Source organism: Mya arenaria, chromosome 1, assembly GCF_026914265.1.
Source record: "Mya arenaria isolate MELC-2E11 chromosome 1, ASM2691426v1".
NCBI lineage: Eukaryota > Metazoa > Mollusca > Bivalvia > Myida > Myidae > Mya > Mya arenaria.
Window position 1 is genome coordinate 21,992,813 of NC_069122.1, and position 21,545 is coordinate 22,014,357.

The 21,545-nt window shown below is 37.1% G+C and overlaps 2 protein-coding genes across 6 annotated transcripts in view; one reads left to right on the forward strand and one right to left on the reverse strand.

Annotated features, from left to right (window-relative positions):
- LOC128240057 (E3 ubiquitin-protein ligase HECW2-like) overlaps window positions 1-8,322 on the reverse strand; it is a 75,896-nt gene extending 67,574 nt beyond the window's left edge. For 3 of the 4 annotated variants that reach the window (XM_052956566.1, XM_052956574.1, XM_052956547.1), the window contains exon 1: window positions 8,192-8,322. The gene's annotated coding sequence lies outside the window, so the exon portion shown is untranslated. Of the gene's footprint in view, window positions 1-8,104 lie in introns of all 4 variants that reach the window. The other variant, XM_052956551.1, reaches the window with a different exon arrangement.
- A 32-nt stretch (window positions 8,323-8,354) lies between these two features.
- On the forward strand, window positions 8,355-21,468 carry LOC128240118 (BRCA1-associated RING domain protein 1-like). 2 transcript variants are annotated; one of them, XM_052956630.1, is made up of 12 exons: window positions 8,355-8,496; window positions 9,067-9,123; window positions 9,365-9,597; window positions 9,913-10,956; window positions 11,343-11,467; window positions 12,382-12,462; window positions 12,753-12,925; window positions 14,722-14,824; window positions 16,426-16,555; window positions 17,041-17,142; window positions 20,286-20,407; window positions 20,571-21,468. In XM_052956630.1, the coding sequence occupies exons 1-12, from the start codon at window positions 8,411-8,413 to the stop codon at window positions 20,904-20,906; spliced, it is 2,592 nt and encodes an 863-aa protein (XP_052812590.1). In that variant the 5' UTR covers window positions 8,355-8,410; the 3' UTR covers window positions 20,907-21,468. The 2 variants fall into 2 exon arrangements, with proteins under 2 accessions (XP_052812590.1, XP_052812599.1); XM_052956639.1 differs by having other exon boundaries at window positions 9,365-9,576.
- Window positions 21,469-21,545: the final 77 nt, after the last annotated feature.

The window sequence follows — 21,545 nt, forward strand, 5'->3', positions numbered from 1 at the left end:
TTATGTGATTGTCAGATGTCATTTACAGCAATTCTTGTGATAATGTCATTGGCAGCAGTTCATGTGATGTTGACACTGACAGCAGTTCATGTGATGTTGACATTGACAGCAGTTCATGTGATGATGACATTGACAGCAGTTCATGTGATGTTGACATTGGCAGCAGTTCATGCGATGTTGACATTGGCAGCAGTTCATGTGATGTTGACATTGGCAGCAGTTCATGTGATGTTGTCATTGGCAGCAGTTCATGTGATGTTGACATTGACAGCAGTTCATGTGATGTTGTCATTGACAGCAGTTCATGTGATTTTGAAGTTGGCAGCTGTTCATGTGATGTTGTCATTGGCAGCAGTTCATGTGGTGTTGACACTGACAGCAGTTCATGTGATGATGACATTGACAGCAGTTCATGTGATGTTGACACTGACAGCAGTTCATGTGATTTTGAAGTTGGCAGCAGTTTATGTGATGTTATCATTGGCAGCTGTTCATGTGATGTTGACACTGAAAGCAGTTCATATGATGTCGACACTGACAGCAGTTCATGTGATGATGACATTGATGTGATGTTGTCATTGACAGCAGTTCATGTGATGTTGTCATTAACAGCAGTTCATGTGATGTTGTCATTGGCAGCAGTTCATGTGATTTTGAAGTTGGCAGCAGTTCATGTGATTTTGAAGTTGGCAGCAGTTCATGTGATTTTTAAGTTGGCAGCTGTTCATGTGATGTTGTCATTGACAACAGTTCATGTGATGTTGACATTGACAGCAGTTCATGTGATGTTGACATTGACAGCAGTTCATGTGATATTGACATTGACAGTAGTTCATGAGATGTTGTCATTGGCAGCAGTTCATGTGATGTTGACATTGACAGCAGTTCATGTGATGTTGTCATTGGCAGCAGTGCATGTGATGTTGCCATTGACAGCAGTCTGTGTGATGTTGACATTGGCAGCAGTTCATGTGATGTTGACATTGACAGCAGTTCTTGTGATGATGACATTGACAACAGTTCATGTGATGTTGACATTGACAGCAGTTCATGTGATGTTGTCATTGACAGCAGTTCTTGAGATGATGACATTGACAGCAGTTCATGTGATGATGACATTGACAGCAGTTCTTGTGATGATGACATTGACAGTGGTTCATGTGATGTTGACATTGACAGCAGTTCTTGTGATGATAACCTTGACAGTATTTGCAATCAAAGAACTGATTGAGCAGTAATTCCTTCTATTGGATATTCAAAATAATTCATATGAATGAAAGCATGGCACTCACAGCCACCACCTGTTAGACAAACATTTTTAAGTGTTTTCATTTTAATGACATTATCAATAGAAAGTGATTCTGTGTATTTCAGGAGTTAAAAATTTTATATTGTAAATATGAAACAGAGTTAAACAGCATAGCAAAAAGTGGTAATCAAATTTAACCATACATGTGTACTAAGTGTGTTTTTCTATAATGCCTACCAACTTCAATTTCAAGACAATGTGGGCAAAGTTGCAAGGTTGGAAAATGTTTCAACTTGCACAAAAATACATGAACCAGCTTACAGAGAAGTTGGAGAATTGACATAAGCAAATGTTTGAAAAATCTGAGGTATAATTAATGGATAATGATATAGGATATATGTTCAGGCTTTTTTTATATAGTTCCCAACTATTGGAATTATTCCCCCCAGTGACATGTTATCAGGATTATTTGGACAATTGAATAAAATGTGCATGGACCAAAATGACAGCTGATTTGTCATTGACATTGGATGCCTTTGAGGCAGTTTTAATATTATGACCATTCAACGGTGGGGATAGTCATGTCACTTGACCTATGACCCGATGACTCCTTAAATCAAAAGGGGTCATCTACTGGTCAGGCCCAACCTCCATGTCAAGTCTGATGATCAAAGGTCCAGGCATTGTTGAGATATTACAGGGAGAAGCTTTGTTGACTTTTTCATGTTAAAGGTCACTGTGGCCTTGACCTTTGGCCCAATGACCCCAAAAATCAATAGGGGTCATCTACTGGTCAGGCCAAACCTTCATGACAAGTTTGATGACCATAGGTCCAGGAATTGTCAAGTTTGCCTTAAAAGTCACTGTGACCTTAACCTTTGACCCAATGAACCCTAAGATCAATATGGGTCATCTACTGGTTGGGGTAAACTTCCATGTCAAGTTTGATGGCCATAGATCAAGGCTTTGTTTAGTTATCACACTGACAAGTTCTAAAATCCTTTTACCATTAAAGGTCACTGTGACCTTGACCTTTGACCTGAAGACCCCTATGATCAATAGGGGTCATCTACTTGTCAGGCCCAACCTCCACGTCAAGTTTTATGACCATACGTTCAGAATATGTATAGTTATCACTCGGACAAGCTTTGGTCTACTGACAGACCGACCGACTGACCGACCTACTGACTGACATACCAACATGTGCAAGGCAATATACCCCTCTTCTTCGAAGGGGGGCATAAAAATCCCAATCAAAAGTGTAAAAAAAAAGTATTTTTACCTGTATTTGTTTATTCTGCATCCTAATGAATTGTGTGATGAAAAGATTTGGGTATTATTGAATTCATAGATTTTTCATCACATTAAGAGATCAGTATTCAATTTTACATGTAACTGTCAAATACTGAGTCATTATTTATAAAAAATATTTGGCCTAAAAAAAAAAATACATTTGGTTCAGAATTTTTTTTTTCTTTTGACAGGACTTTGTTCAGTTGCCTGCACACTGACAGGACTTGATAATTGACTGCACACTGACAGCACTTGACCACACTCTCGCATAAAATCGGCCAACGAGAGTGATTAATATAATGTTGTAATAAGTTGTTTCACAAACGTTGTAAAATAAATATGTTTAAACTAGCACTTGGTACAGATACCTGCACACTGACAGGACTTTTTTCAGTTGCTTGCACACTGAAAAGACTTTGTTCAATTGCCTGCACACACACAGGACTTCGTCCAATTGCCTGCACACTGACAAAACTATGTTAAATTGCTTGCACACTGAAAGAACTTTTAGTATAGATACACAAACAACAAACAGTGCACCATCCAATAAAAATCAATAAACTGCTTTAACCCTTTAGCACATAAACAAGTGGCCAGATTACACCTCCCAGTCAATAGCCAACTTACTGATAAGCAGTCCTTATCTGCATAGGTACTTTTCAGGATATTTGAAAATGAGAAAATGAATACAGCAGTATGACCTTAAAATCAATATAACTCCAAATAATTGTTTCCAAATCTTTTTTATGTGAATACATTTTTATAGATAATTAAATTATCTAATAAATGGTGTCAATAATGAAATATAAAATTATTTTATTCATCTGTGAATGCATTTCCAAGATGGAATTGTAACATTTCTTTGAAATGTCATAATTGCATTAAATCAAAGGGTAATAAAATGCTGGGATCAATCTAAATTTTATTACCCCTATCATAAAAAAGACCCATATGGATTAAAAAGCCGACAATTGATGTTCTTGTGTATAATACACAGAAATGTGGCAGGAATATCCAGTGTCATCCAGCTGAGAGATCCAGTCCAGAGTTTAACTTTATTACCCCCTCATAAAATTCTTTACAAAAAGAAAGCCGAGAAATGTTTTCATGAAACGCTTGCACAAATGTGTTTACTTGACCTATTTTACGACCGAAACCATGCTGGCCATCGATTAGCTCAGCAGAAAATTTACTCATCATTTTCTTGGCTACTTATTGTTTCTATTGTTTATAACACAAAATATTATCTTCAAATAATTATAAAGATTTATAATCTTTATTGATTTTAATGGTTAATTCAACAGACATAATATATTCAATGATTTACGCATCAATGTTTTTGGGGAAATTCCATACTGTACAGTACTGCTATTCCTCGAGGATTTATTACGTCACAGTGGGATCTCACACCTGTGATTGGCAGTATAAATAATAACCTTCAAGTTTTAGCAGATGACATTTTCGAGGGATAATCAATACACAAAAGGTTAAGCTTTAGCTTTATAAACATCCGGGATATTGTTTACAAAAAGAAAGATGCAAAATTGAAGTATTGAAATGACCCTATTGAAAAATGCAGGAGATGCGTATACATCCAGTAGTGTATAGGGTCAGTCAGATTCGTTTACAGGTTACACACCACCATTGTTATTCCCTATGTAATTCAATGTAAAATTATAATTTTTAGACAACATTTAAAGGCATTTCGAGCGAATGCAGGCTATGATAACCACATATATTCTTAAAGTACAAGCTTTAAATTACCGTTTAAGCCAATAAAAAAGGGGGGTCAAGTTATTCCTAAGAAAAATCACTCCACTTGAAAAACAAACTCTAAAAATTGCACCGTCCGCCATGACAGATCTTCCAAAATGACCTTTCAACTATAGGGCAGCGGTTAATGCTTTAATCTCTACTCTAAATGATAAATCAAGCAAGAATAGATACTTAAGGTATAAAAGTTTCAGGAATAATGATAGTTTTGATTGACAGTGTATTGAGCATGTGAAAACATGCCTATCAATCATAAGAACATTTTTTTTTTAATTGAGAATTTTCCACACAACGAAAGTACATATGACGTAATGGTGACATCATTCCTACATCTGCTAATGAGCTATGTCGGCCTATCTCGTACACATGTGCTAAAGGGTTAAGCTCTAAAAATCAAATATCAGAACACATTCAGCACCTTCCACTAATATCAGTGCTTCTTCCATCTAGGACGACATCACCTTCCTTCACATGTTCAAAATCATTTTTTTCTTTAAATACATTAAGGCTTTTTCCCTATCCACACAGAAGATAAGATTGTAGCTTAGAAGAATCTACATGAAGTTTACAATAATATACATGAAGTTCAATGGAAAAGTCTGATTATTAAATTTATCATTAAGTAAAAATTAAATTTCTTCTATAGAATAAAGTGTATAATAATTATTTGAATCTATGAACCTAAAAAAAACACAATAATTACCTTAGAAGTGACTATGTTGAAGACTTAATAAAATTTAAAATCTATTCCCTTGTTACTAAAAATAGAAATTAGTGGAATCTCCAACAAAAATGGAGACCATATAGCAAGATTTGCTGCCCTTGCTTCAAGAGTAAACTTTACATAACTATCAGATTTAAACATTTTGGCCATTTTGTTGTTGTTGTTTTTGATCAACCATGACCCCTTGTTGTATTTTTGTAGAGGGTCACCCAAGGAAGCTGTCTGTAAAGTTTAATTGAATTTTGACAGGCTGTTTTACAGCAGATGTTTTTTTTTAAGCAAAATAGGATGTTGGCCATTTTGTTGTTGTTGCTGTTGTTGTTGTTGTTGTTGTTGTTAATCAATCGTGACCCCTCGTTGTATTTTTGTAGAAGGTCACCGAAAGTAGTTTCCTGTAAAGTTTCATTGAATTTGGAGTGGTAGTTTTAGAGGACATGTTTTTTAAAGCAAAACAGGAAGTCAGCCATTTTGTTGTTGTTGCTGTTTTTGTTGTTGTTGTTGATCAATCGTGACTCCTTGTTGTATTAACGGTATTTTTAGGTGGTCACCCAAGGAAGCTTCCTGTGAAGTTTCATTGAATTTGGCCAGGTAGTTTCAGAGGAGATGTTTTTTAAAGCAAAAAGGAAGTCAGCCATTTTGTTGTTGTTGTTAATCAATCGTGATCCCTTGTTGTATTTTTGTAGATGGTTACACAAGGAAGCTTCCTGTGAAGTTTCATTAAATTTGGCCAGGTAGTTTCAGAGAAGTTTTTTTAGCAATTGTTGACGGATGGACTGACTGACTGACTGATGGACGGAAGGACTGGTGGACGGAAGGACTGGTGGACGGACGCCGGACAAAGACTGATCACAATAGCTCACCTTGAGCACTTCATGCTCTGGTGAGCTAGAAGATAATCTCAAAATGGAATTTTCTCTACAAAAATTATCCAAAAATGTCTTCGGTCTTTTTCCCAAAATGGACCAAAAAAGGCCTGATGTTTTCCCATCTAAAACACAATGCTACTGGGTACAGGTTGTCCATTTAGCTAATTTCACTTCTAGAGCAGTGCAGAAGGTAGAAAATCCCATTCCCTCCCCTGTAGCACAATTATCTTTATTATAGAATGATTATGCAATAGTTCCAATGAGGTCAAATGACAATGACAGCATTTGCAAAAATATTGTGCATATCTAATTTAAGTGTAAACATTCCTTAATTTAATACGGTAGGAAATTAACAATTTCAACTTGTTGATATTTTCCTTTAATTTATCTATATTGTATATAGAATTTCTTTTGATTTTTTTTTATTTATCAATTTTTTTTTATTTCAATCAACCGATTCTTATTAAGATAATTTCTCCTCTGTTAAATAATATACTAAGGTAAAGGTTAACAGTGTTTCATTCAGGTCTATTCTTGAATACCTTCTGTGGAGTTGCATATATATATATATATCAGGGCTTCTATAACTTTGGAACCTCAATCGGTCCGGACCCGGCGACGACCCCCCCCCACTTAAAAAAAGAAAGACCTGTTCAAAAGTCCGATTTTATAGAAATGTCATACATTTTCGCGACGTCTTTTCTGTCAATATTTTTTGCGATGTGGCAATTCGTAAGAGGGCTCTAGAGCCAGCATAGCCGATTCGGATAGTCATTAATACAAGTTTAATTCAAATGAATTTCTCATCGAGTTCTGCGGCGTTTCTAACAAGAAAGACTGCAATCGTATTTAACTCTGGCTGTCGGGAGGCGGTTAGTCTAAAATAATAGACGTGTATACGGGATTCTTCCAATCCCTAACGTCTAAACGGGAATGTGCAAAAAACGGGGGTGTTTTAAAAATATTGAAATTCTTTTAAGTGAAGTAATTTATGGTTGAAATTGATCAAAAAGAGTTATATTCATATTTTACCATGTAAGTGAAATGTTATTTTGCACTAAACAAGCATTTAGTGCATTAAAACAAGTTGTTTACCTTTCCAATAAAACGAAAGTTGACTGACACAGACAACAATTATGCGAAGGGGAACAACTCGATACAATCGTAATAGCTCGGCCTCCTCCGACAAAGCTTCGAGATAGACCTCGTTATACAATCCTAACAACTCGGCCATGGCCGAAATGTTGCGAGCGATTTAAAACTGTGCCCTGAAGCCTTGCAGGTGCCCTTCATGTATATATCGTTATGTTTTGACAGAATGAAATGAAGAAAAGCTGTCAAACTCATAATTATAAGTTGGATATTTATTTTTTGTGTACAGAACTAATGTAAAATAACATTATCTGGTAATATTTCTTGTTTTTATGATATTTTATAGACGCTATATGCTTTAACCCGGAATCCTGATCGGAACAACTACCCACTTTTGATACTAAACAATTTGTACGTGAAGGATTTGCCATATCAAAAATCTAAAAAAAATCCGCCAACGTACAATTATTTGGACTAAGGATGTCCCCAGGGTGTGAAGGCATTTGATGGGATTTAACTAGCAGCTTATCCCCACAGGACGAGGATTTTACCTGGGAATGGTTGGACCGAAAGTCTATTTCCCCACTATTGATCTTAGGAGTGGGGGGGGCATGGTTATAATTGAATTGTGCATTAAATCCAGCATATGTTTGGGATAACGATAACCATGTTAATATGATAACCAAACATTCATTAACAATTTCCAATTGATACATATTGTCTGTAATACTCTAACAGTTAAAACACACATGGACTTGCCCATTGACCCCTATGTATATTATATAGCAAAGTTTTTGAACATATCTATGCATTTACATTAATCTAAGCTTACATGTTCAGTATTTTTCATCTTCTCTGTAGATTGTATTGAAAACCAATTAATCTTGTGACGTTACTAAATAATTGTACTTAGTTCCATCCCGAATTTGTGCTCAGTATTGTATGACCGGACCCCCAGTATTTTTTCAACTTCTGTCCGAATAAAGGGATGGTAGATTTTAATTTACATAATTAAATAATTTAAGATATTAAATGCATGTATGGGACATACAACATTTAAAGTGAAAAGTGGGATTGGTTAATTGCCAATTACAACGAGTTGTTTACCTTGCTTTGTGAATGAATATTTTTTCAGAGACAGGAAATGCAAGAATAATTGACAAAACTAAAGCAGTGAAGCACACGATCCGTTACCTGTCAGATCCTGTGGAAGACTACAAATTGTTTTCTTCAATGTGCATGTAGAATTGCATCAATTTTCAGTTGAGAACAGTAAATAAACATTAAATAAGTCAATCGATTCACAACTGCAATAACATATCCCCCATCATTGCGATGGAATTATGGGAAATGAATCACTTCCGTGTGAAATAAAATGGCGGGAAACAGCATGTAAACATCAACCCTCAAAATATGGATTTTGGCACTGAATGGAACTCTTTCAGTAATACTAGAAACGCATTAGCTGATCTTGAAACACATTTTAAATGCAAGACATGGTAAAAGTTATTTTTTAATTGACAAATCTACAATAATATTAAAAATATTCGTACTCATTAACTTTCACTCCCCTGTTATTACGCTCAACGTTATCATGACGGTTATAATTTATGCAAAAGAAGCGCATATAATCAAATGAGTTTAATTTATGACCGAGCATTAATTTTTAATATTACGTAATAAATTCTGACAACTTATCTACACCTCCACACCACTATGTTTGCTACAATGATAAGCGATCAGGGATACTTTTCCGTATTATTTTGTCATTTCTGATGTTTCCCTGTAACTCTCTAGTCTGCTATAGTAAAAAATCACCAAACAATAGATATTGTAGGTGTGTCGAAATGTAGCGATAGTGTGTGTTAATGTTCTGTTAAATTTTTAACTTTTCTATTTATTGAAAAAAGGCCCCATTTTGCAGATATATACATGTATATATGTATTGAATAAGCTGTAATAGCTATATAGGGCATGGTGCGTAGACTGTTGAGAATGAGACAAGAAAACTATGACAATTATTTGATTTAAAAAAAATATATCATCATTTTTATTGTTTGCATTTTCAGTACCCTGTTTGCTGTCAGCCCTGTCACACTTGGTGGATGCGAACATATTTTCTGCAGGTGGTAATTTTCTTCATGGTATTCTAACCTCCAGTTGAGTTTAAATCAGTGTAAATTGACGATGCACGACACCATAACTCAATTTCTGAGGCACTTAATGACAATTGCTTCTTACATTTATCATTTGAGTTAAATTGTTATGCATTGCTATAATGTAGTAACAGTTAATAAAATTATCTGAACCTATACTCATATTTCAAGATTCCATGCATGTAAATGTAATTAAATTTGCTGATTGCAGCTTATGTTGTGAGACATACCTTGGAGGATCATGTCCCGTGTGTAACATCCCGGCAGACGTGCGAGATGCTGACGTTGACCGGCAGCTGTTCACCCTTGCCTCCCTGTGTCGGTCACTTCGCCAGGTCCTTGACCGTGATGGACAGCAGCTATGTGGGTCAATTCACCAGGTCCTTGACAGTGATGGACAGCAGGAGATGGACATGGGTCAAGGTGACCATTATGTTATTACAAGTAAAGTCATATTTCTTTATCTCAGCTAGCTAGGTACATAAAAGTTTATATCAATTAATATATATGTGTACAACAGGGTTAATCCCACCCGTACTGTCCATCTTGTTATTCATTATGTCCATGTCATCTTCATACATATGTAAGATGTATGTGGGTTTTTATAGCTAATTTTTACTTTTAATTTCATTGCTCGAGATTTTACCTTCAACGCTCCAGACTGACTTCAACATTGCTCAAGATTTTATACTTCATTGCATCCCTTACAGCCCAACTGCAAAGTTGTGACTACTCTTTTATTATACATTCTGTTCTCAGGTTCATCAGATGTGCCTATACAATGTACACCTAACCAACCAATACCCGGATGTAAGTCTCATGTTGGTCACAATCACGTGATCCAGAATGAGCCTATAGACAATACTGAACTCTCTGGTGAGATAGAAAACCGTAACAAGAAAAAAAGGAAAACAAGAACTTCTTCTAGCCTAGAAGTAACAGCTAGCATTTACAAACCTAGCCCTGGTTTTGAGAAAAGTAAGCCAATTACAAGTACAAAGAAATCGAAACCTTTCAGAAACACAACCTCAAGTAATGGAGGCCGAGATTTACCAAGTGACCAGACTTCAACTACCCAGTTTTATGAATGTGACAGCGATGAAAATGATCTGGAGATGGTCAAACATACAGAATCAAAGCAATTAAAAGATAAAAGAAAAACACAAGGCATGAATAAAGATAAAGACCAACGATTGGAAAAAGGCAGAATAGCTGGTGCAGTCTCGGACAGAAAAACCAGACTTCGACATAGTCTGGACACTGGCTTGGCTAAAACTAAGAAAACCATTGATGGAATTGGAGAGAAGAGTGAAAAAGGACTAGATGTGGAGAACATGGAAAGTTTTGTTAATACTTGCACTACACTTAGACGTAGATCATCAAGGAAAAATAGCAGTGGTACAAATAATTTGAAAGGGCCAGAAGAGAATGAATCAGAGAATATTATTACATCAAAGTCTATCATAAAAGAAACAAGTTCACAGAAGGGCAATAATAAGAGTGTCATCTCTACAAAAACTGTTAATATTAGCAAGAAATGGGAAAAACTTGCTTTAGAATCTGAAAAATTAGAATCTGAAAAAGTCGGCACTTTTAAAACTGAAGGTGAAAAGACATGTTCAAAGAAGAGCCACAGAAGGGCTTCTCAAGGGGCTGTGGAAGACCAGTTTGGTGGGCCTGTTAGCAGCAAGAAGGCTAGAACAGCTGCACGGCCACTGGATGGGAGGGATGGAACTAAACCTGCTGCTAAACCTGATCAATCACAAACCCCTGTGGCAGAAAGGAAAATCGGGGAAAAGAGAAGTATTTCATTTAAAACCAGTTCTTTTTTTTTAAATAAAAATATATGGTTATATGACCAATCAGATGCCTGAGTATACAATGTACTTTCAGATAATGCCAGGATTTCCCCTGCCCTGAGAGCTGAAGTTACTTCCTCAATTATCTGGCTATCAACCCATATTTCTTACTTTCTGTGTATCAGTGGGACCTACAAAATACACTTTTATTGAGTAGTATGGTAATCTAAATCACAATATTGAGAGTTTGTGACCCAATCTAATTACCATAGACTTGTTCTCACTACTGACTGTATCAAAAATTAATTTCTTTAAATGCTGACTCAAAATTGTGAATTTTTATTTTAATTGACAGTATATGAATTTTAATTTAGATGAATTTTAATTTAGATTCACTAACCCCAAGCACCCCTGTTGGAAGATTGGCATCCAAGTCACAAGGTTTGACTCTGTCGCCAGCTCTGAACAAGCGGAACGCTAAGGGAGAGACACAACTGCAGGTGGCAGTCATCAAGGTAATATATTATGATGGAATTGATTTTTGTGAAATGTATTGTTTTATTATTGATGTTACTCTTTTAACTTGTTTTTACTTGTTTTACCCTTGTAGTGTAGATCCACCTTGCATAGAATCCTCTGATACAGACTGGGATTTATGAGCTGCATCGCATGATTTAAGGCTTTCAAACATAATTATTACAGATGAAATGATCATTCATATATAAAGCAAAAATAATGAATTTTTAGCTCGACTATTCAAAGAATAAGGAGAGCTATTCTACTCACACTGGCGTCTGCATCAGCGACGGCGTCACACCTTGGTTAAGATTTTGCATGTAAGCACCTTTAAGTCATTATCTCAGTAAATACATCATTTTCCGGTATTGCATTGAAACTTTGGATATGTATTCCCAACTATCTTACATACTGAAATTAATTAAGTTAGATAACACTTTGCAATAATAGGCCTTTATTATTTGACTTTGAAATTCTGGTTAAGGTTTTGCATGTAAGCACACATAGGTTAATATATCAACAATTACTTGATGTATTGCATTGAAACTTTATACAATGGTATTCAACCACCCAACCTACTTGAATAACCAAGTTAGATAACTGTGTTTTGCAAATAATGGCTCTTTATTATTAGACTTAGAAATTCTGGTTAAAATTTTGCATGTAACCACATTTATGTTAAAATCTCAGCACATCATGTATTGCATTGAAATCTAATCTAACAGTGATCCATGCATGTTTCGCCAAAACTTTTCAATCCTTACACTGAAAAGCGGCGTAATAGTCAAGCGCGCTGTCTCTGTGACAGCTCTTGTTTAATTTGTTTTAATTTCTTTTATAATTCTTTCTTTAAAATAATTGTTATTGTTGCATCATTTTCTTAATGATTTATTACTCTTACTTTGTTCTTCAGAATGATGTTAGGAGGGTACAGGAGCTGTTGGCGCTTGGTGCCAACCCAAATGTGCGAGATAATGCTGGCTGGACCCCTCTGGTGAGTGGACAAGTGGCTGGAATTGTGATTATAATAAAAGAAATACAATTAATTCAAAAACATTTCAGTATTTTTTATCTTTTCTTAAACTTGACCAAACATACATTTAGGATGTTATGGCATGTTTAAGCTTTCCCGAGTTGATAAATAATAAAAAACAACTGTTTTAAACTGTTTCTTAGTGATAAAAAGAAGTGAACTTGCTGCTTCTGGTTGTTTGTTAGTATTTCTGGGAGCAGTCAAAATCTATATTGTAAATATGGATTGTTTATGTTCATAATTAATTTCAGCATGAAGCATGTAACCATGGTTACTTGGATCTTGTTGAGCTGTTACTTGACTCTGGGGCAATGATCAACGTGCCGGGCCTGGAGAATGACACACCCCTACATGACTCTGTCACCAACAGTCGGCTAGACTGTGTCAAGATGCTGGTTTCTAGAGGAGCCTCCCTTACTGTCAGGTAAACATCAAGTCTTTAGCTGTTGCAGAGATTACATACAACAAAAAACATGCCTCAAATTTGGGGTGGATGGGGGCTATTAAAAGATTGCCTTTGTCAATCTGAAATCCTGTTGTTGTAAAACAAAAAAGTAATAGACCTACACTCATGAAACTTCATAGCAATGTTGGTCAACATGGGAAGTTTTGTTCGTCATTTCACCTGGATAAACCTGATATGAATAATATTATAAGTATTTATCACATTTTTTTATGTGATTATGCGTTAAGAAAGCAGGAGGGCTAGCTTGCAAAATTCCAAGAAAGCTTTAGCACGCTTCATGGAATTTGCTTGCTTGCCCTATTTCGGGCCCTTCTTTTAGAGAAAAGGTCTGAAAGGTCTTGGTTGAATGTAGCTCTGAAAGTATTACAGCTAGACTCATGAAAGGGTTTGCATCTGAGGTTTTCTTCAATATTATTCAAAGACAGTAGTTATGGTGCTTGACTTGTTTAATTTCAGAACCAATAGTCTGATACTGCTAAGTCTTGAAATCATTTGCGTATTGATGGCTCTGTCTTAACCACGGATGTTATATTTTATGAGCATTCCAGGACTCAAAGTTATTTATTTTTTGTACTCACAAATTTTGTGAGAGCCCGCAATTTCAATTTTTATTCAGCCATGTGTTTTGTTGGGATTGTTGTTAATTTTACACAATAAAGTGTTTTCATGATATTTTATCAGTGGAATGTTATGGCATAATAATTGAACAACTTTACCTTAAAAGTATTATTAGGGAGAAGTTGAACAAAAAATACCTGTCTACAAAGTGTGCTTAAGTATTGAAAAATGTTACAAGCTTGTGAATGCATCATCATTTTACCCCCTCATCACAAAGAAATCATTCCCACCTTCAAGTCCGACCTGCTTTTGTCCCATTCATATCTTTTTCATCCATGGACAGATTTGAGAATTATTTGGCATAAGTGACCGCCATAGTATGACCGGTCTCCCTACCTTTAATATAAAGATCACAGTAACCTGAGTTAAGTATGTTTTGCTATAAAAGCCTTCCTGATGATAGAATGTGTCTGGTCCATATCTTTGTCAAATAAGGTCTGATTTGGCTCTAATATTAATCACATTCTATGATAGCTGTAGTTTTATGCGTGTTTAAGAGAAAACAAAAGTATGCAGACAAAAGTTAGAAGAAAGTTTCAAGAAATTGCAGTATGCTATTTATCTAAGAGTTTTTTACAACCACACAATTTTGCAAGTACATGTACCTTAAAAGTCAACTCACATTTTTCAATTTTCACCAGCATTAAGCGAATCCGAGGCTTGCATTCCATGTCCTCATTTGTGTTGTATGTCTCATAATGTCTCTTGTAATGCTTCCATAACAATAAAACTCCACATTTTATACACATACAATGACCTGAAGGCCTGTAGTTAAATAAAAGTATTCTTATGCTTCGAAAACACCATAAACAGATGCTTGCAGATATATACAAGGCAGCGTTTTGGCATTGTATGGAAGAGTATCAATGCTTTGAAAATAAAGATGATGGGTGAATGGACATTTTTTATGCATATTTACTCACAATAACCCATTTATGAAGAGGGCTGTGCATATTTAAATTGTGACACCAAAGGTCTGGGCATCTTTGGTCTATTAACATGTTTCTAGTTATAAAAGTTAAAACTTGGGGTAAAACCATCCAACTATAGATCCACTATCATTAAAATTTGATTGATTACTCTCAATGTCAACCCGCCAAAAATGAATGGCAAAATGAATGTTGATAATGTTCCAGGAACATGCATGGGCAGACAGCAGTGGACCTGGCCCAGACAGAGAGGATGAGGGAGGCACTGAGGACCCCTGTTATCTCTCAGGCTGTCATGGAGGCGGAACAGGTTGGTTCATATCAGGTGTTTAAAATAACTTTTTAAGAATGATTAATTTATAATCTGCTGTACTTGTTGAGTTTTTACAGATTTTTATACCCCCTAAGGTGGGCATAATAAAATAGCACCATCCGTGTGTCCCGCTCAACTATTCGTATCCTGGCTGTAACTTTATATTGCATGGACAGATTTTAAAATAACTTGCCACATTTCTTCGGCATACTAAGACGATGTGTTGCATGCAGGCCTGTGTCCCTACCTCTAAGGTCAAGGTCACATTTCGTGTTTTAATACTATGGAATTCAGTATTTAAGGACATTATAGGTGTTAGTGTCCGGGCTGTAACCTTCTCATGTATGGACTGATTTTAAAGTAACCTGTCAAATATGTTTGACATACCAAGATGACGTGTCATGTGCAAGACTCGTATCCCTACCTTTGAGATCAAGGTCACACTTAGTGATTGAATGATATGGAATGCTGCATATATATGGACATACAATATATGGTCGTATCAGGGCTGTTACTTTCTTATGTATGGTCTGATTTTAAAATAACTAGTCACATGTGTTTGACACACCAAGACAACATTTTGCGTGCAAGAATCGAGTCCCAGCCTCTAAAGTCAGGGTAACACTTGGCACTAACTTTCTCTTGTATGGAAAGATTTTAAAATAACTTGTCACATATATATGTATCCCTCTGGTTTAGTTGGCATAAGGCCAACAACAACACTGACATATTACGCTGACCATGCATGGGTCTTATGTGATGTTTCAAAACATCAATGAAGGTAATTAGTGTGTTTATATATTCCACTTATTCATAAACATTCCTTGCTTTATCCACACATTTGATTGCTATTGTCTTCCCTTTTTTATGTACTGACATTGTTCAAAGTTCAGTCATATTCGGGGGCATTCATCACACACTGTGACAGCTCTTGTTAACAACATCTTTACGACTTTTTGGTTGTAGTAGCTTCAAACTTGGCATAAACAATGCTTGGTTGAAACCACAGCATCTGCCAAAGTACATGAACATATTCACACAAATATGCTTCATGGTTTAAAATCCTTCATTTTATACGCATTTAATCACCCTTCACTTGGTGGAATGGAGTATGTAAATCCGGATCGCTTTTAAAATGATTTTTAATATCAAGATCAATTTCTATTTGGTAACTGTTGTGCTGTGAATGGGAATCAACTCAATCAAAATCAACTAAGAAATTGAAAGAGTTGCATCCCTTACTTCGAAAATTAATTATATTCCTGACCCATGGCAATGATTATGATTAAAAATATAATGAGCATTTAATACTTACAATTAACCAAAACATGTCAGAAACTAGATAACAAAAATACATGATTTGCATAAGAGAGCAAAATTCACAATGTAATAGCGGAGTTGGCAACACAGATGCGTCTACATGTATAACAGTTAAAGTTATTTATTTGTAACAAAAGACGGACCTTTAAAACGTGCAGGCAGTATGTGACTTCATTCAGCTCGAGGTATACAACTCAACCAGTAATTAAGAACCGTTCAAGATATTGACAGGAAACTTACATGTGTTGTTATACTTGTGTGCATGCACTATTTCCCAGCCTGTTGATGTGCTGGAGTACCAGGCCCCCTGTCTGCTGGGAACCGGTCTGTCTAGGGAAGAGAAAGTACAGCTACAGAAGACTGTGACACAGCTCCATGTGAAACTGGCTGACGATATCAGTCCTCAAGGTGGGTTATATTCTCATGCTGGATGATGTTTGTAGTATATAGTTCTAATCATTCATTGTTAAAGTTCCTTTTGATTCCATTCATTAGTTCTCTGTATTAGCTGTTCACTTCATAGAAGTAATGTACATATCAATTTATGCCTCACCAAGAGGCAGTGGGCCACACATTGGTACATTTCCTTGTTTGCACCTTCAGCGGAGTTTTTTTTTTGGTTAAATTCCCTGGGGTTAGGACAAAAAATAAAAACATATTTCTGGGATGTATTTAAGGTGTCAACCTCTCAGAGTTTGTAGTTTTAAGTCCCTCAACAAGGGCTTCTGCTTATGGCCTATCAAAAGGGGAAACCAGTATTTGAAGTTGCTAGGGAAACAGACTCTAGAGTCATATGAATTCATATTGATCTTCTTTTTAATAGATAATAAAATTAATCTAAAATAAATTAAAATATTTTTTTTTTAAATATTTTAACCATTTCATGATTCTAGTGACGCACATTGTGACGAAGGTGAACAGTGAGGGAATGTGTCCTCGTACAATAAAAACAGTGATTGGAATCCTCACAGGAAAATGGATTGTTAACATGGATTGTAAGTTGCTTTCCGTTTCCGGGGGTATTAACAATTTTTAGCGAAGGATGATATGCTGTTTCTTATGGTTCAATTATTTTTATCCCCCTTCGAAAGGCAAAGGGTATATAGTAATGGTAGGCGTGTGTCCATGTGTGCGTCAGGAGCATAACTTGGAAAGTCTTGAAGGTATTCACTCAAATTTCATATACAGATAGATCTCATTGAGGAGAAGTGCAGTGCACTGAAACCATAACTCTGGGTGCAGTTTTTCTTTTTTTATTACCTTTGTTAATTTTCATATATAGTTTATGTCTGGAGCATAACTTGAAGTCTTTGAGTAACAAGGTGCAGTTTTTATTTATTCATTGCCCCAAATTTTCTTCTTTGTTTTATTTGGAGCATAACGTGAGTCTTTGAGGTACTGACTTCAGACTTCATACATAGATCTTATTTAGGAGAAGTGCAGTGTACAAAAACACCTACTCTGGGTGCAGTATTTTTATGCCCCCCTTCGAAGAAGAGGGGTATATTGCTTTGCACAGGCATGTCGGTCGGTTCATCGGTAGACCAAAGCTTGTCTGAGTGATAACTCAACAATGCCTAGACCTATGGTAATCAAACTTGATATGGAAGTTGGGCCTGACCAGTAGATGACCCCTATTGTTTTTGGGGGTCAAAGGTCAAGGTCACAGTGACCTTGAATGGTAAAAGGTTGTCGGAGTGATAACTCGAAAATGCCTGCACCCATGGCCCTCAAACTTGACTTGGAGGTTGGGCCTAACCAGTAGCTGACCCCTATTGTTTTTGGGGCTCATCAGGTCAAGGGTCAAGGTCACAGTGACCTTGAATGGTAAAAGGTTGTCCGAGTGATAACTTGACAATGCCTGCACCCATGGCACTCATAATTAAACTGGAGGTTGGGCCTGACCAGTAGATGACCCCTATTGTATTTGGGGGTCATTGGGCCAAAGGTCAAGGTCACAGTGACCTTGAATGGTAAAAGCTTGTCCATGTGATAACTCGACAATGCCTGCACCCATGGCCCTCAAACTTGACTTAAGGGTTGGACTTGACCAGTAGCTGACCCCTATTGTTTTTGGGCCCATCGGGTCAAAGGTCAAGGTCACAGTGACCTTGAATGGTAAAAGGTTGTCTGAGTGATAACTCGACAATGCCTGCACCCATGGCCCTCAAACTTGACTTGGAGGTTGGGCCTGACCAGTAGCTGACCCCTATTGTTTTTGGGGCTCATCGGGTCAAAGGTCAAGGTCACAGTGACCTTGAATGGTAAAAGATTGTCCGAGTGATAACACGACAATACCTGCACCCATGGTCCTCATAATTGAATTGGAGGTTGGGCCTGACCATTAGATGACCCCTATTGTATTTGGGGCTCATCGGGTCAAAAGTCAAGGTCACAGTAACCTTGAATGGTAAAAGGTTGTCCGAGTGATAACTCAACAGTGCCTGCTCCCATGGCCCTCATGATTAAATTGGAGGTTGGGCCTGACCAGTAGATGACCCCTATTGTATTTGGGGGTCATCGGGCCAAAGGTCAAGGTCCAAGTTACCTTGAATGGTAAAAAGCTTGTCCATGTGATAACTTGACAATGCCTGCACCCATGGCCCTCAAACTTGACTTGGAGGTTGGGCCTGACCAGTAGCTGATCCCTATTGGATTTGGGGGTCATCGGGCCAAAGGTCAAGGTCATGGTGACCTTGAATGGTAAAAAGTTGTCCATGTGATAACTCGACAATGCCTGCACCCATGGCCCTCAAACTTGACTTGGAGGTTGGGCCTGACTAGTAGCTGATCCCTTTTGTTTTTTGGGGTCAAAGGTCAAGGTCACATGTACTTTGAATGGTAAAAGGTTGTCCGAGTGATAACTTGACAATAACTGCACCCATGGCCCTCAAACTTGACTTGGAGGTTGGGCCTGACCAGTAAAAGACACCTATTGATTTTAGGGGTCATTGGGCCAAAGTTCAAGGTTACAGTGACCTTGAATGGAAAAAGGTTGTCTGTGTGATAACTCAACAATGCCTGCACCTATGGCCCTCAAACTTGACTTGGGGGTTGGGCCTGACCAGTAGATGACCCTTTTGTTTTGGGGGTCATCAGGCCAAAGGTCAAGGTCAGTGACCTTGAATGGTAAAAGGTTGTCCGAGTGATAACTCGACAATGCCTGCACCTATGGCCCACAAACTTGACTTGGATGTTGGGCATGACCAGTAGATGAAACCTATTGTTTTTGGGGGTCATCGGGCCAAAGGTCAAGGTCACAGTGACCTTGAAGGGTGAAAAGTTGTCCAAGTATTAACTACAATGCCTGCACCCATGGCCATCAAACTTGACTTGGAGGTTGGGCCTGACCAGTAGATGGCCCCTATTGATTTTAGGGGTCATTGGGCCAAAGGTCAAGGTCACAGTGACTTTGAACGATAAAAGGTTGTCCGAGTGATAACTCAACAATGCCTGCACCCATGGTCATCAAACTTGACTTGGAGGTTGGGCCTGACAAGTAGATGACCCCTTATGATTTTAGGCGTTATCGGGTCAAAGGTCAAGGTTACAGTGACCTTGAACGAAAATAGCTTGTCTGTGTGATAACTTGTCAATGCCTGCACCCATGGCCCTCTTATAATCTTAAAACTGCCTCAACGGCATCCAATGTCAGTGACAAATCAGCTGTCATTTCGGTCCATGCATATTTCATTAAATTGTCCATATAATCCTGACAACATGGCGCTCAGGGGGGGGGCATAATGTTTGACAAACATCTCTTGTCTTAGTTATTGTCCATAGTTTAATTTTAATCCTTTGTAATAAGGTGAAAATTATATTTTTCTTTATTCGGAGGGGGATTTGGCAGTCTGTGACTGCCCTTGTTTACATTTGAAAGTCGTGTTCTCTGAAAGTATCTGTTTTGTTGTAAGAAATAAAAAAATAAGACTCTTTCGGTATGTCTGCCAAATGCTTTGAAAAAAAAATACTATTACACAAATTCACTGAATTTACCAACAGCTTTTGTACGAGATCAATGTTTAGTGTTTTCTTCATTTAATTGGATTCTTACAAAGCAAAGCAAGGCAGGCAAACAATCAGTAAGTTCAGCTGGTTTATCAAAAAATGCTCTTCACATATTGTTTTTTCCACTTAGGGATAGAAACCAGTCTTCAAATGGGAAGTCTGGTTTACGAGGAAGCGTTTGAGGTGCCTGGAACCAGTCTGTATCCTGGCTCACTGGCCCCCAGCAAAGGACGCAAAAACAGGCAACAACAGGTTTGTAATGTTGAGGCATTTATTGTATTGTAATCATAGTATGATGAGGGTATTTCATGCTTTTACTTCTTCATTTGCAGTTTTGCAAGTTGTGAAATACCTAGAATGTAATACATCATGTTAATTTGATTTTTGTTCATGAAACCTTTTCCTTTCTTTCCAGCTTCCTGGGCTCTTTGATGGCTGTAAATTCTACTTTAGTGGCAGTTTTGAGTTTGCAGTCCCCTCCAAAGAGGACTTGACTCGAATCATTACCTCAGGCGGCGGATCCATTCTGAGCAGGGAACCAAAACAAGGTCACCTTGACAATGACCTTGTGAAGGTCCCATACCACGCTGACCCTAGCGGAGATCTTGGACACTGCTGCGTGTATGTCATCTATGAGAACTTGAATGGTCTCGCCCCAATCAAAACAAAATACATCTGTTCAGTGACGTCTGCTTGGATTATGGATAGTGCATCAAACTTCAGACTAACGCCCCTATCTTCTGTTGGTTAATCTCATGACATTCATATACTTGCATGTAGAATCAATGACTGAAGTTTAAAGAGGATTCTGATACATGTATGTACCAGTGGATAATCAACTAAACTAGGTTTTTTTATTGTCCAACAATATGAACCTGATTCTGATCGCTATGCATGGATATATAAGGATAAGATTAAGAGTTTCTGTGACCAATTTGTGCATTCTCCGTCACATTTGTGACAAGCTCAGCAATAGTTGCCATCATCCATTTATGTGATGATAATCCATTTCAAAAGCCATAGTAATTGTATGTTCACATGTAGGTAAGTGGTGGAGGTGCATACTTTATTGAGAAATATCTGTTTGAATCCTGACCACCAGCAATCTTTGTTCTGACTATAGACCCAATATTCCTTACATATATACAGTAAATTAACAACAACAAAAAACACAAAACCTTTCTTTTTTCTTTGTTTAAGGCTTCAGGGAAAATAATTTTACATGTAAGCCATAAAAAAATGAAACGGTCAAATAAAATCTGCTTAACTGTGCATTTGATCCACTAGATAATACAATAAACAGAACTATACGAGCCTAACATTCATGTTATCCAATATTTTGTTAAATAGATACTCTGTATTTGTATCATAGCATTTTATGTCTTCATTG

What these genes read in the sequence shown, in the direction of transcription:
- LOC128240118 (XM_052956630.1), top strand. Translation starts at nt 8,411, where the DNA reads ATGGATTTTGGCACTGAATGGAACTCTTTCAGTAATACTAGAAACGCA. An exon ending in CATTTTAAATGCAAGACATG is followed by an intron (nt 8,497 to 9,066) that starts GTAAAAGTTATT and finishes TTGCATTTTCAG; the next exon opens with TACCCTGTTTGCTGTCAGCC. An exon ending in ATGGATTGTTAACATGGATT is followed by an intron (nt 17,143 to 20,285) that starts GTAAGTTGCTTT and finishes TTTTCCACTTAG; the next exon opens with GGATAGAAACCAGTCTTCAA.